This window comes from Centruroides vittatus, unplaced genomic scaffold (assembly GCF_030686945.1).
Source record: "Centruroides vittatus isolate TY-2023 unplaced genomic scaffold, ASM3068694v2 contig_301, whole genome shotgun sequence".
In the NCBI taxonomy this organism is placed as follows: Eukaryota; Metazoa; Arthropoda; class Arachnida; order Scorpiones; family Buthidae; genus Centruroides; species Centruroides vittatus.
This window is the reverse complement of record NW_027121927.1, coordinates 947,611-962,387: the sequence shown is the minus strand read 5'-3', so window position 1 is coordinate 962,387 and position 14,777 is coordinate 947,611. Positions and strand designations below refer to the sequence as shown.

The 14,777-nt window shown below is 27.5% G+C and overlaps 1 protein-coding gene across 1 annotated transcript in view; it reads right to left on the bottom strand.

Annotated features, from left to right (window-relative positions):
• The window catches only part of LOC136972710 (uncharacterized), a 300,363-nt gene that overhangs the window by 85,676 nt on the left and 199,910 nt on the right, over window positions 1-14,777 (bottom strand). The window contains exons 111-115 of the mRNA XM_067267318.1: window positions 8,255-8,281; window positions 6,542-6,696; window positions 4,366-4,512; window positions 4,143-4,290; window positions 2,086-2,142 (exon numbers count right to left, since the gene is read on the bottom strand). Coding sequence (XP_067123419.1) covers window positions 2,086-2,142; window positions 4,143-4,290; window positions 4,366-4,512; window positions 6,542-6,696; window positions 8,255-8,281 — 534 coding nt within the window. The remainder of the gene's footprint in view (window positions 1-2,085; window positions 2,143-4,142; window positions 4,291-4,365; window positions 4,513-6,541; window positions 6,697-8,254; window positions 8,282-14,777) is intronic.

The window sequence follows — 14,777 nt, the reverse complement described above, 5'->3', positions numbered from 1 at the left end:
ATGTGTGGTGTGATACCTGTAGAGGAGAGAACAACAGGTACAATAAGCACCCTATCCATCCTCCACAGATGCCTTATTTCCTGGGCGAGTTCTGTGTACTTGCTAATTTTTTCGGTGCATGCATTTTGTATATTGTGAGTGTTTGGAATGGATATGTCTATAATGTATGTGATTTTATTGTGTTTGTCAATGAGTGTGATGTCTGGTCTGTTGTGGTAAATTGTTTTATCTGTGATTATTGCTCTGTCATAGTACATTTTGTGCGTGTTGTTTTCCAATACTGTCTGTGGAATGTATTTGTAGTATGGTTCGTGGATGTCTATTAATTTGTGTTTCTTTGCAAGCTCTTGGTGTATTATATTTGCTACTTGATTATGTCTGTGTAAATAATCTGTCTGTGCCAAGAGCTTGCAACCAGAGGTGATGTGTTGTATAGTTTCTGACATGATGTGACATTTTCTGCATGTGTCATTTGTGAGTGTTGCATCTTTGAGTATGTGTTTTCTGTAGTTTTTAGTTATTATTATTATTATTATTATTCTTGTTGTTGTTGTTGTTGTTGTGATGTAAATATGATAATTGACTGTTACTAGTATCAATTTTTAAGTTTAATTAAAATCAAGACTTAGTTACTAAAAACTGCATGCCATATGTATCTGTTTTAAAAAGTTCTTGACTATATAATATGTTTCATTTAATAGTGCTTTGATGTATTTCTTAAAATATAATGTTTCTAGAATTTTATGCAGTATATATGGTATAACATCTATAAAATAGAAGACTACAAAAACAATAACTATATTATCCATTTTCCATACATAATTTATTTCTTGGCCACAATATGTGTAATTATTGATTTTACCATTGTAAATATTTTGAATATTGTATATATGTCTATGACAAATGCATCTTAAAATATTCACAATATTTAAAATTTAAATGATTTTAATTTTGATGAAAAAAAATGTTTTAATGCAGTTAAAACAAGCCAAATAATAGATGTATAAGTACTTTTAAACTGGTTGCACATCTTAAGACACAAAAACATTCTAAAAAGAATACAATGAAGAAAAGTGTTGCTATGGTAATTGGAATCAAATGAAAACAAATGTTCTGCAGATAAAATGTATATCTTACATTGAATATAAAATAGTTTTTAACATAAAGAAAAAATAATAAGTGAAATAAAATTTATATTGTTCAAAGTATTAACATTTCAAAGCCCAAAGTCTTCATAACTTTAATACATTGAACCTTAGATATATGTTCTAGCTGGGATCTTTTTAAGAAAAGAATTGTTGTATATAGAGACCTTAGTCTCCAAACATAATCTGAGTATCCATTCTTTTTTGAGAATACCGTAAAAAATCTGTAATAAGAAGAATGCAATGCTGAAGTCACCACTTTACCATTTACAAAACTCCCTCTACACCAGTGATTCTCAACCATTGTGCCACGGCACTTTAGTGTGCTGAAAGATTTTTGAAGTGTGCTGCCACTGTGAATACGCATACATAAGCAACATCAGACAAGTAGTTTTACCTTCCTAGTTACCTTTCAATTAGTTCTACCTTCCTAGAGTGCATTTGGAAATTGTAAACAGTGTTACCAGTAACTACCAGTATTTACCAAGATGTTTAGAAAATACTAAATACTAAATAACCAACTGCGTTTAAAAATCCCTGTTATGACGTCACTGGTAACCCTGTGGTACTTACCAAAGGAACCGTGTGTGCTGCCAAATTTTTAAATTATTAAAAGTGTACCGTGACAAAAAAAAGATTGAGAATCACTGCTCTACACTATACAAAAGATCTGCCCATGAAACTCCTTAAGAAAACAATACAAAAAATAAACAATTCAATAGCAATTATAAGTAAAGAAATGTTTTTCCAGTGATCAGGATGGTAAGTTTAGAAAGAAACTCAATGAAAGTCAAATAATAAATTTTAGAGAAAATATTTTGCATTTCTATATTTGAAAATATGTATAATGAATTATTGTGTAACATTTAAATTACTTTTAAACAAACAATTATAAATTATAGTTAAATTATAAAATGCATAAGAACAGATTGCAATTTACCAGTTGTCACTCTATTAGAAAGCACATGTTCTCCAACTGTTGTTGACATTACACTTACTAGAAAACAAAAATTTATACTATATGTCATCAAAAATTATTATTATATTTTCTATATTCTAATTTTAAAATTTTATTAAGAAAATTGTCTAGAATAAAATAACCAAAATAAAAATTCTTATTTATATACTTACAATATAATTTACTGTTGTCAAATTATAAGCATAGAAATAATGTTAATTTTGTGATTTTGCTAATATATCATTTAAGAAAATTATTACACATGTACTTATTAAAATCTAAACAGTTTTACTGTAATAAAGAAAATTCACATTTGCATACACGTAAGTACTTTTGACTTTTCTAAATGTCAAAAGTACTTTTATATATTTAATTCCTCAAGTAAATAAATTTAACACCTAAAGTCAGTACGTTTTCCTCCCATATACTATATTTGGCATAGTAAGATAATATAGTATATGAGTGTATAAATTTTTTTACTGATTTAAGTGTTATAGGGCCCAAGACAAACTCCAGTGGTGGGTCCTAAAACAGGAGTCTGTAGGTCTGTTCTCAGTAGATCTGCAGAAAATGAAGGGTTTATTAAATTAAAAGTTAAATAGTTATTGCAAGTAATTTTATTCATTTTGTAATAGTGCTCAAATACAGACATTGTGACATTTGAACTGCAAAATTTTATTTTCAACTGAACATTGTGTTTTATTACATTCTTTGCATAAAAAATCAATGAGTAATTCACTCATTGTGTCACTGCCAGGCATAGCCACAATTGTTATCAATCATTTTGCAATACTAAACCAGAATGAATGCTAGCAATATTGCCACCTCTTCCTTGTCAATGATCACAAATGCAAAATTGCCTACTTGATGATTTCTCAAACTGATAAAATTCTAGTAATTCATTTTAGAAAAGTAATATAAAAACAGCAAAAAATAATTACTACATTTATTCAAATGTTTTTTCATAATTCTTAAAAAAAATTTTATTTTTCTTGTTAGAGGTAAACAAAACTAGTCTTTTGGAAGTACATAGTGCACTGTTTCTACTGCCCATAAGTTCTTTTTAAATGTTTATTACACCCTATTTAATGTAATCACATTGTATGGCATGTATTATACATTTGTAGTTTTGATTTGTTTAATATTTGCTTGTTTACTATGACATAGAACATTTTTATGTTAATATATGACTGATGTCATTTTGTCAATACAGACACTTTGGAATATATTCAAGTTTTTATTTTATTTTATTTTTGTTATGTTGTGTGCATTCTTTAAAATTAATTAGAATGCCCTACAGTTAAAACATTTTCAAACACCAGCATTCCTTCATTTGATTTAAGTTTAAACCTGTTGAAGAGATATAAAGTAGCTCAAAAATGTTAGTTTGAAAAATATAATCTGTGTTAGATATTAAAGGGTTATATTATTCATTGCAGATAAATATAAAATCATAATTACTAGAACAATCAAGTTGCTTTATATTAGAGTCATTCATAGGTGATATCGAAACCTCCTGATTTCAATAGACAGAGACTGAAGGTATAGAGAACAAATAACTTTTTCTGATATTTTTTAACACCTCTGATGAACTGGTAGCAATTAGCTCTCAGTTCATCAGTGGTGTAATCATTATGCCCAACTTACATTTTACTTCTGAAGATATAATAAATAAAGTCAATAAAATAAGTTATTTAAGTTATATTATTTTATTTATAATTTTCTATATAACAACAAAAACTAATTTCTTTGTAACAACAAAAATAATTATATTAATGATATATTATTAAAAAACTTATTACTGAATGAGCTAGTACTAAAGTAAGTTATAAACATAATATTTTTGGGTCTAAAAGTTATAATTTATTAAAAATATATCAGTTATATTCAATAAAGCATAAGTGATTAAAAAATATATTTAAAGCTACTAATTTTTGCTAAAAAACTAATACTCAACAATCAAAATATTAATTTTAACGAGTTTACATAAGATTTCAAATGAAATGGACAAAATCATATTAAAAATATGTTAAACTTACAATAAGGATGAAAGCAACCTAAAATCTCAAGCTTTAAACTTATCCAGTTATTCCATCTTTTTGGTATTATTCTTATGTATTGGGCTCGAAGCATTTGAGGCAGATAAGCAGTTGTTTTAGTAACACTATCAAAATTTCCTGGAAAAATCTAATCAGATATTGATTATCTTCTTTTAATTAAAAATTCATATTTACTTTTGATTAAAATTATATTAAAATATACCTTTGGATTTCCTTTTTCATCTAATATTGAATTCCAATTCACTCCATCATTACTGTAAGATACTGAATAAGCAGTTACCCATTGTTCGATGTCTTCTCTTCCTTGAGTAACAACTGCTGATATATTTCTTGGTTCTAAGAAATTGATCTAAGAAATATTAAGATTTAAACTGAGTAAATGCAATCTATTTATTTACTTAAAATAAAGTGTTTCTATCTATATTAGAGTAAAATATATTTCAAATCCTTTTAACCATTTCAATTTGGAGATGAAAGCTTTAAACAACAGTAACAGTATGAATATTGTTATATAAAACAAAAAATTTTCAAAAAAAAATTATTGATTAACAAGAAAATAATTTTTTATTTTTAAATGTTTACTGAGACAGTTACTATCATGAATATACTATATGATTATCTATGATATCCTCAATAATTTCAACTAAGTAATATGATATAAACCATTTCCTTATAAAGCATTATGTTTTTGAGTAAAATAAAAATATGTTAATGATAATTTTAAATAAATACACAAAATTAATTGTATGTTCTTCAGAACTTGGCATAAAGTTGCTATTGAGAACAAATTATACAGGAACACCCCTTTTGATGGAAAAAGTAGATTTATTTTCTACAATTTAGAACGGATATGCATTTTGAACTCTATGCCCATCTTCAGTCCATATTTTGTTATATATATCAATAAAACTATATGAGAAATTTATAGAAAGCTTGATTATACCCCAATAATTTTTGAAAACATCCAAAAAATATTAACACCATATAATATTATTCTAGCCCCCATACTGAACAACAAAATCAAAAAATCAATCACCGTATTTTACGGACTATAAGACGCACTTTTTTCTTCGAAAAATTGCCTCCAAAATTCAGATGCGTCTTATAGTCCATAGCATCTTATAGTCCGTAAAATACGGTAATAGTAAAATAGATGTATTGTTAAATAATAATTTAATTTAATTTTCACTTGTAGATTGTCAATCAAAACGTTATTACATAGGTGAGATGGTTAGAATGTTAAAAGTTAGCATAAGAGAGTATGTAAAGCTATGAAGTATAATTACACCAACTCAGCAGTCGCCACAAATTGCAATCATGCCAATTACGAGATCTCACTTGACAGCGTCAAAATTCTCAAAAAAGAAAAAAATATTATTAAAAGAAAATTTTTTGAATATATTGATTGAAATTATCAAAATAAATAAAAATAATACAATGAATTTAAATACTGGCATTGTCGTCAGTGAGATCTGGCAACCATTACTATCAAAACAAGAAAAGTCCATTTTAAAATGTTCTTCCTTCATCCCTACCGTTTGATTCCACTGTATTGTATAAAGTATCAGACTTCCAGATAAACATATAGTGCCTTTACACCCTCTTTTTAACCAGTTATTATTGGTTTTATGTTTTTTCTACCTTTGTTAGTCAAATTTTGTTCATATAACACACTAAAAGAGTCTCGTATAACACGGTAAAAGAATGAGACAGATTGTCATGGCCAACTCATGTCTCGACAAGATTGGTCGAATCTGGACCAATAGTGGACAAGCAGTGGACCTACTTGAGAGCTACCAGCATAGGATGATGTTTGGATGACCGCTGTCCAGCGGCACGCATATATACAGACAGTTTAGGTGGGAAAGTTGAGTTTTCTTGTGGAAAAAAAACATTTATTATTCAACAGCCATAAAAATTGTTGTTATGTAGTGCCTTAAGACTGATTACTAAAGAAAGTTATTGCAAAAATAAAAAGACAGTTGTTCTAAAAATTCTTAGGCAATCACCATTTTATTTTGTTCATATTCTAGTACAAACTTTAGACAATTAGACCTTCCTCTGTAGACTACTTAGCCATCCAGTTACAAAAATTTTTGTATTTTAACTCTTTGAAAAATCTGGAATATATGCTATATCCTTACAAAACCCAATAACTTGAATAAAAAATATTAAGTGGCAAATGGCAGAGATAATATTGTGAATAATAAGCATAAATTTATAATATCAGTTTTTTTAATATTAGAATAATTTTCTTATTTATAATCCTAGCTTTATCTTTCTATGTTATTTAAAAACGTAAAAGTTATTGGGTACTGTTTTTTTCTTTTTATTTTATTTTTTGAATTAAAAAATTTCAAGTTAATGTTTAAGCTTACTTGTAAATATTGGTTATCATCTAACTTTCCAGCGACCCAACTGTTTTGACCAATTCGAGCATCTTCTGCACCGTGGTTCCAATCATGAAATGATGAAGATGACAACTGAGCATTATTTAATAATCCATTTTCTAAACCCATTGGTTCAAGACATTCTATTAAAAAAAATTAAATAAATAAATAAATAAATATATATATATATTTATATATATACACATACATACACACATACACTATATATATATAACATTAAAGTAAATAATCACTACTTAAATAAATTATAAGAGCTCACTCATTATTCAACAAGCAATCAATCTAAATTAAATTAAATTTCCTAATGTCACTTAATGTATTGCTATTAACTCTAAAATAGCAATATATTAAATGACCTTAATTCATGTGTGACAATAATTGCTGCTCATGATTAAAAAGAAACTTCATTCATAATTGTTTTGTAAGATAAAATAAAAATAATAATTTTTAATAATTCACAGAAAATTCTGAAGTTGGAGTTTCCTTTACAATAGATTTAATGTTAACTGTTAAAAAATAATAGAAATAAATCTTTTAAATTATTCTAGAATTACAATATTTTCTAAAAAAAATAATTTTAGTTCTGTCTAAATTAGAATAGTTTTTACATAATAAAATATATTAAGATTAATCAGATTTAAATCCAAAATTTAGAGTAAGGGAACTGCTGATCAGAAGGAAATTCAGTTTAAAAGCTTTAACTTCTAAAAAATAATAAAATGAAAAAGCTTCATTAGAAAAAAAAACTAAAATTCCTGCAATTCGTTATTTAATCTTGATATCACAAAAAGTTATTTACTAGAAGTAATTACACATTTTAGAGATATAGAGTATACAAGATGGTTCAAAAGTAACTAGGATTGAGAAATTGCTATAATTTATATAATTTTGCAAAGATAAAAATTATATGACGTGCCATATTAAATGGAAATATTAATATGATGTATAGGGGTAAACATTGGTAATTCTGTGATATTGGTAATTTCATGATACTTTTTAAATTCATTTTTATTAAATAAGTAATGTAAGAATAGATTTGAAATTTTGCTTATAGTTTTTGTTGAATATATTACATTTGAAAATTTTGTTTGTTTGAGTAAACTGTTAGTAGAAAGATTCCTATTATAAGAAGAAAAAATTGGAAATTTGTAGAAATTTTATGTTGGTCTGAAATGTGTATGCAATAATAAAATAAGTTAATAAAATTGTATCATCATTGGAAACCTCTGGATGATGAAATTGCATTTAAAATTCTCAAATCTACTACTAATAAAGGATTATAGAGGAAAGTAGGATATATTATCACTGTTTTATATTTTTTGAAAATTTTTAATTCAAATAAAATAAAAATAATTTGCATTTAATTTACTTATTTATATTATAATCAGTTATAAAATTAAAATTTTAAATTTAAGTAATTAGATTTAATAAAAGTTACAAAAAAAAGACTCAAAGTAGAAGAATATTTGCTCATAACTAAACATTAAAAATAAAAAAAACCTTTTAACTTTTAATCATCAGAAGACAGAACTAACATCAAATTGCAATCAACATTGGTTTGAATTCTATTTGTATACAGCATAATTTTGCATCATTAAATTTTGATTTTCTAGAATCTTTCAATTATATAAAAATAGAAGAAACTTTTTAAAGAGTAAACAGAAAAAGTTAAAGTCTTACCATGTGTATGAATATCCGTTGTTGTTTCTGTTAAATAATGAAAAAAATATTATTTTCTTTGATACTATTCTTAAATTTAAATGTTTTATTATTATTATTATTTTATTATATTTAATTGAAAAAAAATATCTTTCAAAAAATATAACATAAAAAGATAATATACCATATTTACTCGCATATAAGATGAGGTGTGATTTTAAAGATCAAAATAAAGAAAATTAGATTTATTAATACAATTCTAATTTTATTTCATTTAATCACAAATAAAATATCAAATGTACACATTGTCCCACAAAAATTACTAGCATTTTAAACTTTAAGAAAAAAAAATCTTGTAAAATTGATATAATTTCTTCACGTAAAGCTGGACAATTGGGGACCTTTTTTTGCCAATTCTTTATCTTTATTCACAAAAAGGGGATTATCCCTGTTGCAGGGGGTTGTACAAAATTGACTTGTAAATTTTCGTATTATTAAAACATTAACTAGGTTATTAAAATTTAACAGTCTTTATACGTTGGTTTTATATTATTTCGTTATTAACATAAATAAAAACAGTTATTTTAACAAACACAGTAATATAATTATACAATAATGAAGTTATATAATGTTGATATATTTTGACATACTGGCATAGATTTACAACATTTTTGTAATCTTAATGAAATAATTATACAGAGAATAGAGATCATTTTTATTTAGGTTATTGAGAGAATTTCTATAATCTTGGGATGAATCACTTTGGAGTATTCGAGGAATGTTGAAAGAATCACGTACATTAGAGAGATTTTGACATTTCTGAAGTAAGTGTTCAATTGAGAAGTTATCGAATTTGCACCATGGGCAATGATTGTTTGATAGGTCAATATAGAAATTATTGATATAAAGAGAATATTTATTTAGACGTAATTGTGAAATTAGCCTTTTTACGTTGAAGTTAATTGATTTTATCATATAAGGTTGTACAGAAGGTATTTGTAAAATTTTTAAGTACCAGGGATGATAGGTATTGTGATTTAGGCTATTTTGATCCATATTTATAGATTGAGCGATAGCTGATTCCATTAACATAGTATATCCAAATTTCCAGTCCTGAATATTATCTTTGAATAGAAGATCTGATACTCCAAAAGAATTTAGTATTTTATTTAGTTTAGTTTGCCAGAGTTGTATTGTAGTTGATTTTTTACTGCCTTTGATTATTTCGTGGTGCAGAAAGGTAATATTACTGTCAGATTTGAATTTTAAACGATAGTAGAATTTAATGATACGTTTTAAGAACAATGGATAAGAGCAGATACGGTTAGTTTCGTGGCGAATTGCGTAGCCTGGGACAGTTCTTTCTAAGTGAAAAAGTTTGCGAAGAAAGTAGATGTGAAATTTTTCTAATTTATATATATAATCGAGACCCCATATTGGGGATGCGTAATATATGATTGGGTTAATGATTGCGTTATACAGTTTCATATGAATAGATAAATCGGAGGTTTTTAAGTTAGAATATAAGTTTAGCAGATTATCTATAGCAAGTTTTACTTTATTGTTCAAATACGAAATATGTGCTTTGAAAGTATGATTCCAATCGAACATAACACCTAGGAAATTGACTTCATTTACCATTTGCAGAGGTTGCTTGTCTAGATATATCGTTGTTTCTTTTTTGGAGATTTTACTATTCTTACGGAATATAACGACTTTCGTTTTGGTAGGATTGATTGTTAATTGGATTGAGTTGAGGTAAGAATTTAGTTGATTAATTTTTCTTTGTAGTGATATTTTTGTCGGAGCGAAGATTGCAAGGTCATCAGCAAATAATACATAATGAAAGGTCCTGTCACCAAGTTCTATTCCATCTGAGCAATTCTGAAATATGTGATCAATTTCGAGTAGATAAAAATTGAATAGGTATGGCGAAAGAGGGTCACCTTGGAGTATTCCACGTGTTAATGTTAGCGATGGTGAGACGGCTTTGCCCTGTTTAATTTTTGCGTTATAAGTTGAGAATAGCTTAGATATAGTGTTTGCAAATTGATTACCTGCTCCGTTAACTTTTAGTTTATATACCAGTAGCGGAACAAAAACAGAGTCGAATGCTTTTTGGATATCAATGAATGCAACATATATTTTTCTTTGCTTTTTTCTCAGATGAAGTTGTATTATAGAAGATAGTAGGAAAATAGCAGATTCTGTTCCTTTATTTTTGAAGAAGGCGTATTGAAATTTTGCTTCGAGGTCAGTTATTTTAGTCCAGTATTGGAATTTTGTAGCTAATAAAGATGTAAAACATTTTCTTAATGTTGACAGTAGTGCTATTGGTCTATAATTAGTTGGAGAAATTTTATCACCTTTTTTATGTATCATTGATAAAATTACTGAATTCCAGGAGTCCGGGTAATTAATTGTTTTGTACATAGAATTGAAGAGTTGTAGCAGTTTCACTCTTGCTTGATTTGACAATGTTTTTAGGAACTTAGTTGGAATGTGATCATTTCCTGGTGATGTGTTAATGCGAGTTTTATTTATGATATCATCAAGATCCTTGATTGTAAATTTAGAATTAAGACATTCGTTGTTGGAGTTGTAGTTGGACATTAAATTAGGTATAGTTTGGGTAACAGGAAGGCGTTGATAAAATTTTTTCCAGGCTTCAAAACTTATCATTGAGTTATTGTCACATAAGTCGAATTTAAATCGAAATTTTTGTATTAGTGCCCAGAAAGTTTTGCTATCATTGCTGTTTTTTAGTAATGTTGTTTCAAGTTTAGAAAGATAATTTTTCTTTTTTGCTTTAATTAGGTTATTGTAAGTTTGCTTGAGCTTTCTGTAGTTATTGAAATTTAAATTATTTGAGTTTTCACGGAATGTTTTTAGACTTGTTTGCTTCATCTTTTTCATCTTGTAGCAATCTTTGTCAAACCATGGTTTTTTAAATTTGTTCTGAATGGTTCCTTTATCGTTTTTAATTTGGATATAATCGTTCATTATCTGAATTATTTGGTTATATATTATATCAGAATTCAAATTGGTTATTTCTGGAATATTGTTGAATCTATTTTCTATTTCATTGGAAAATTTCGACATTTTATAGTAGATTCTCGTTTGTTTATTGCACTCCTTAGTTGATGAATTTTCTGAGGACAATAGGAATTTTGATATGGTTGGAAAGTGGTCCGATGTGTCTTGCGTAGTTATGGCGAAATCTAGACAACAATCTAACATGTATTCAGAACATATTGTTAAGTCTATGGTGGATTTGCCATTATATTCAATACAAGTAAATTCGGCTGGATAATCAGGTTTGAGACGTCCGTTTAAAATGTACAGTTTATGGTCTTTTATTATTTTTATTAAGTTTATTCCTAGTTTATTAGTAGTATTATCTTTGGATCGTCTGATATTTTGTATTTGGTAATTAGGACCATTATAATATGAATCTGTCATTTCAGCGATTCTTGCATTAAAATCTCCCAGTAAAAGGATATATGGAGTTAAATGTTGCCACTGTTCGATTATTTTAAATATTTCATTGAGTTTTGTCAGACAGTTGGGTGGAATATAGGTGATCATTACTATTATTTGTCGATAATCTTTGTTGCCTAATATTGGTTTATTCATTGAAAGTAGGAGTAATATATAGTTGTCAGATTTTTTGGTTTGTTGTATTTTACAGCAATGTTTTTTTAATAAGATACACAATCCACCACTTGGGCGACCAGGTCCAGAAGGTTTATATGCTGGGACTGTAATTGTTGTATAGTTATTGAAGAAAGTAGAATTATAAAACAGATCCAGTGTAATCCATGTTTCAGTTATTCCAATTATATCAGGGTCATATTTTAATTGGAGAAGATTTAGTGATGTTATTTTATTCTTTAAGCCTTGACTATTCCAATTGATGACAGTAGTTGGGTGTATATTTTTGTTAACTTTTTCCTGATGAGATTTATTTTGTAATGTATATCAACTTGCTGATTCTGGTAAGGTAGAAAAAGGTAGAAAAGTATCCACATAAACCAGTTTTCCCGTATCGATATTAAAAGTTATTCTATCTCGGTCTATTTGTAGAATATCGTTACGTAGTTTGACTGAATGATTTTGTTTTCTTAATTCGAAATAAATCGGTAATAAGTTTTTTCTTCTTTTACGTGAGTCCTTAGTAAGGTCTGGTGCGATTTGGATGTTTCCCCAGTTTTCCAATAATTTTTGTTGTTTCTTTGATATGAAGGAATTAAAAATCTGATCACGGGTCTGTTTATTACTGAGTGATAATCTGATAACAGGATTCGTTGATTTGGTTAATTGAGTTATATCAAGAATATCTTCCTGGAGTACTTTGTGCAGGTTTAATGAAGAGTTAATAAATTTAAGAATTTCTGATTTGGAGATACTATTTGACGTGGGATAATTATATATTATTATATTATTATAGTGATGGTCGTTGATCAGGGTGTCCATTTTATACTGTATCAGTTCCTTTCCTGATTTTAAATTGTCGATTTGTAGTTTTAGATTTTCAATTTGACTGTCCATTCTTTGAAATTGTATTTTATTCTCACGTATAGTTTCATGGATTAAATTCAAATCTTCTTTTATAGATTCCATTTGGGTAGATAGTTTATTATTAGAAGTATTAATAAGTTCCGAAATTTTGTACCATAGATCTGTTGTTAGAGTGTCATTCGAATTTGTCGAAGATGATGGATGGATTATATTGGACTCACCTGGTGAATTCTGTAGTCTTTGTGGAGTTGTATCCATATGCTGGTTGTTGATTTCTAAGGCTGGTTCTTGTGATTCTTTGTCCATTAATAGATTAAAATCCGTTATAAGTTTGGAGTTGGATGCACCTGATTGAGACTTTTTACTTTCCGGTTTGGTTCTGTTAAGCGGAGGTCTACCTCGTTTAACTGGTGAACGCTGCATATTTATTAATTGTTAATATTTCTTCGAGAACGATGATTTCTATACAGTTTTAGTAATTTTTGGTTAATAAGATTAGAGAAATACAGTAGTTTCTTAACACTTGTTGAACCACAATGCAAAAGTCACCAACACCTCCCACTGTCGAGCCACGCCCCTTTTTTGCCAATTCTTAACAGTAGAATCCACTCTCCGTTGATTACACTTATGAGTTTCTCTGAATTCTGATTTCTGAATAATTATGTTTTCACATGGAAATGGATTAAAACTTATATCATGCTCCTGTGTGATTTTGGAATTTCAATTTGGAATTCATTTCAAAAGCTTTGCTTTCCCTATTGCTATTCATTTTTACTAATGACAATACATAAAAACAATTCAAACGACCCAGATAAAATACTTTTGTTTTTAAACACCAGAGTGTGAGAATCTGGTTAAAAGTGAGAATACATGGTTTACAAAAATTATTGCAAAAATGCAAAGAATCCTTCACTTGCATAGGGCGACCTAGGTTTTTGAAGTATTAAAAAATGAATAAAAACTCGTCTTATATGCGAGTAAATACAGTATACATATATATGAATTAGTGATATTAAAAATAAATACTGTACATGAAAAAGGAAGTAAAAACACATTGAGTGCAGCATTAACAGTGTTTTATTTTCACTAGCTGCTTTCAATAAACTTAAAAATTTTTTAAATTTTTAAAGTTTTCATTTGCCTGATGATAATGAGCATAAGTTCATTGAAAATGATAGCATATGTAAAAAACTGTTAACACCACACTCAGTGTATTTTTACTTCCTCTTATCTGATATTTGGCATGAAGTTCAAGTTATATTGTGATAAATATGATAAATACATAAACACAACACAATTAAACTAGATATTAAAGCCAAATGATTGCCAGATTCCATTCAGCTATATTAATGATACTAACTACTAACTAAATTTCAAATAATTTGGCCTGGTAAATAACTAGTATGGTTATGTCTAAATTAGTTCTGGAAGTGAAGATAGAACAGAGGTCTGGTTAGTGTAACTAGGCAAATAGGAGTTGCAGGTTGAGTCCCACTTCAGACTGATTCTTTTCTTCCAGAACTTTCTAAATTTATTATTAAATACTAATTTAATTTTAATTATTAAATTTATCAAGAGATGGTACCTAATGCTTACTTCTAAGCCAAATTATTTAAAATTTAATTAGGAGTTAGTAGCATTAATATAGCTTCATGTATAGCTTCAATCCAACTTGTAATTTGGCTTTAATTTAAAACTCAAATTTACAGATGTTTATATTTTTAAGCTAGATATTTTGTAGGAAAACAAAACTGAGCTCCACAGCATATAAAAAGTAAAACTGTGCAAAAAGAGGTTTGAAATTCATCTAAATCTGATATTAAAAAAATGTTATAAAGATCAACGTAAACCGACAGCAATTGGAAACTCAACTGATGTAGCACATTTACCAGTTTACAATTAATAATTGGCCCATAGACTTTACATAATAAACTTTGACCTTAAATATTTCAGCCATGGATCAAATTTCAAAATTCCAGCTTTGTCATGACATTGGTCTTGCCGAGTTGTATATATTTGCAAA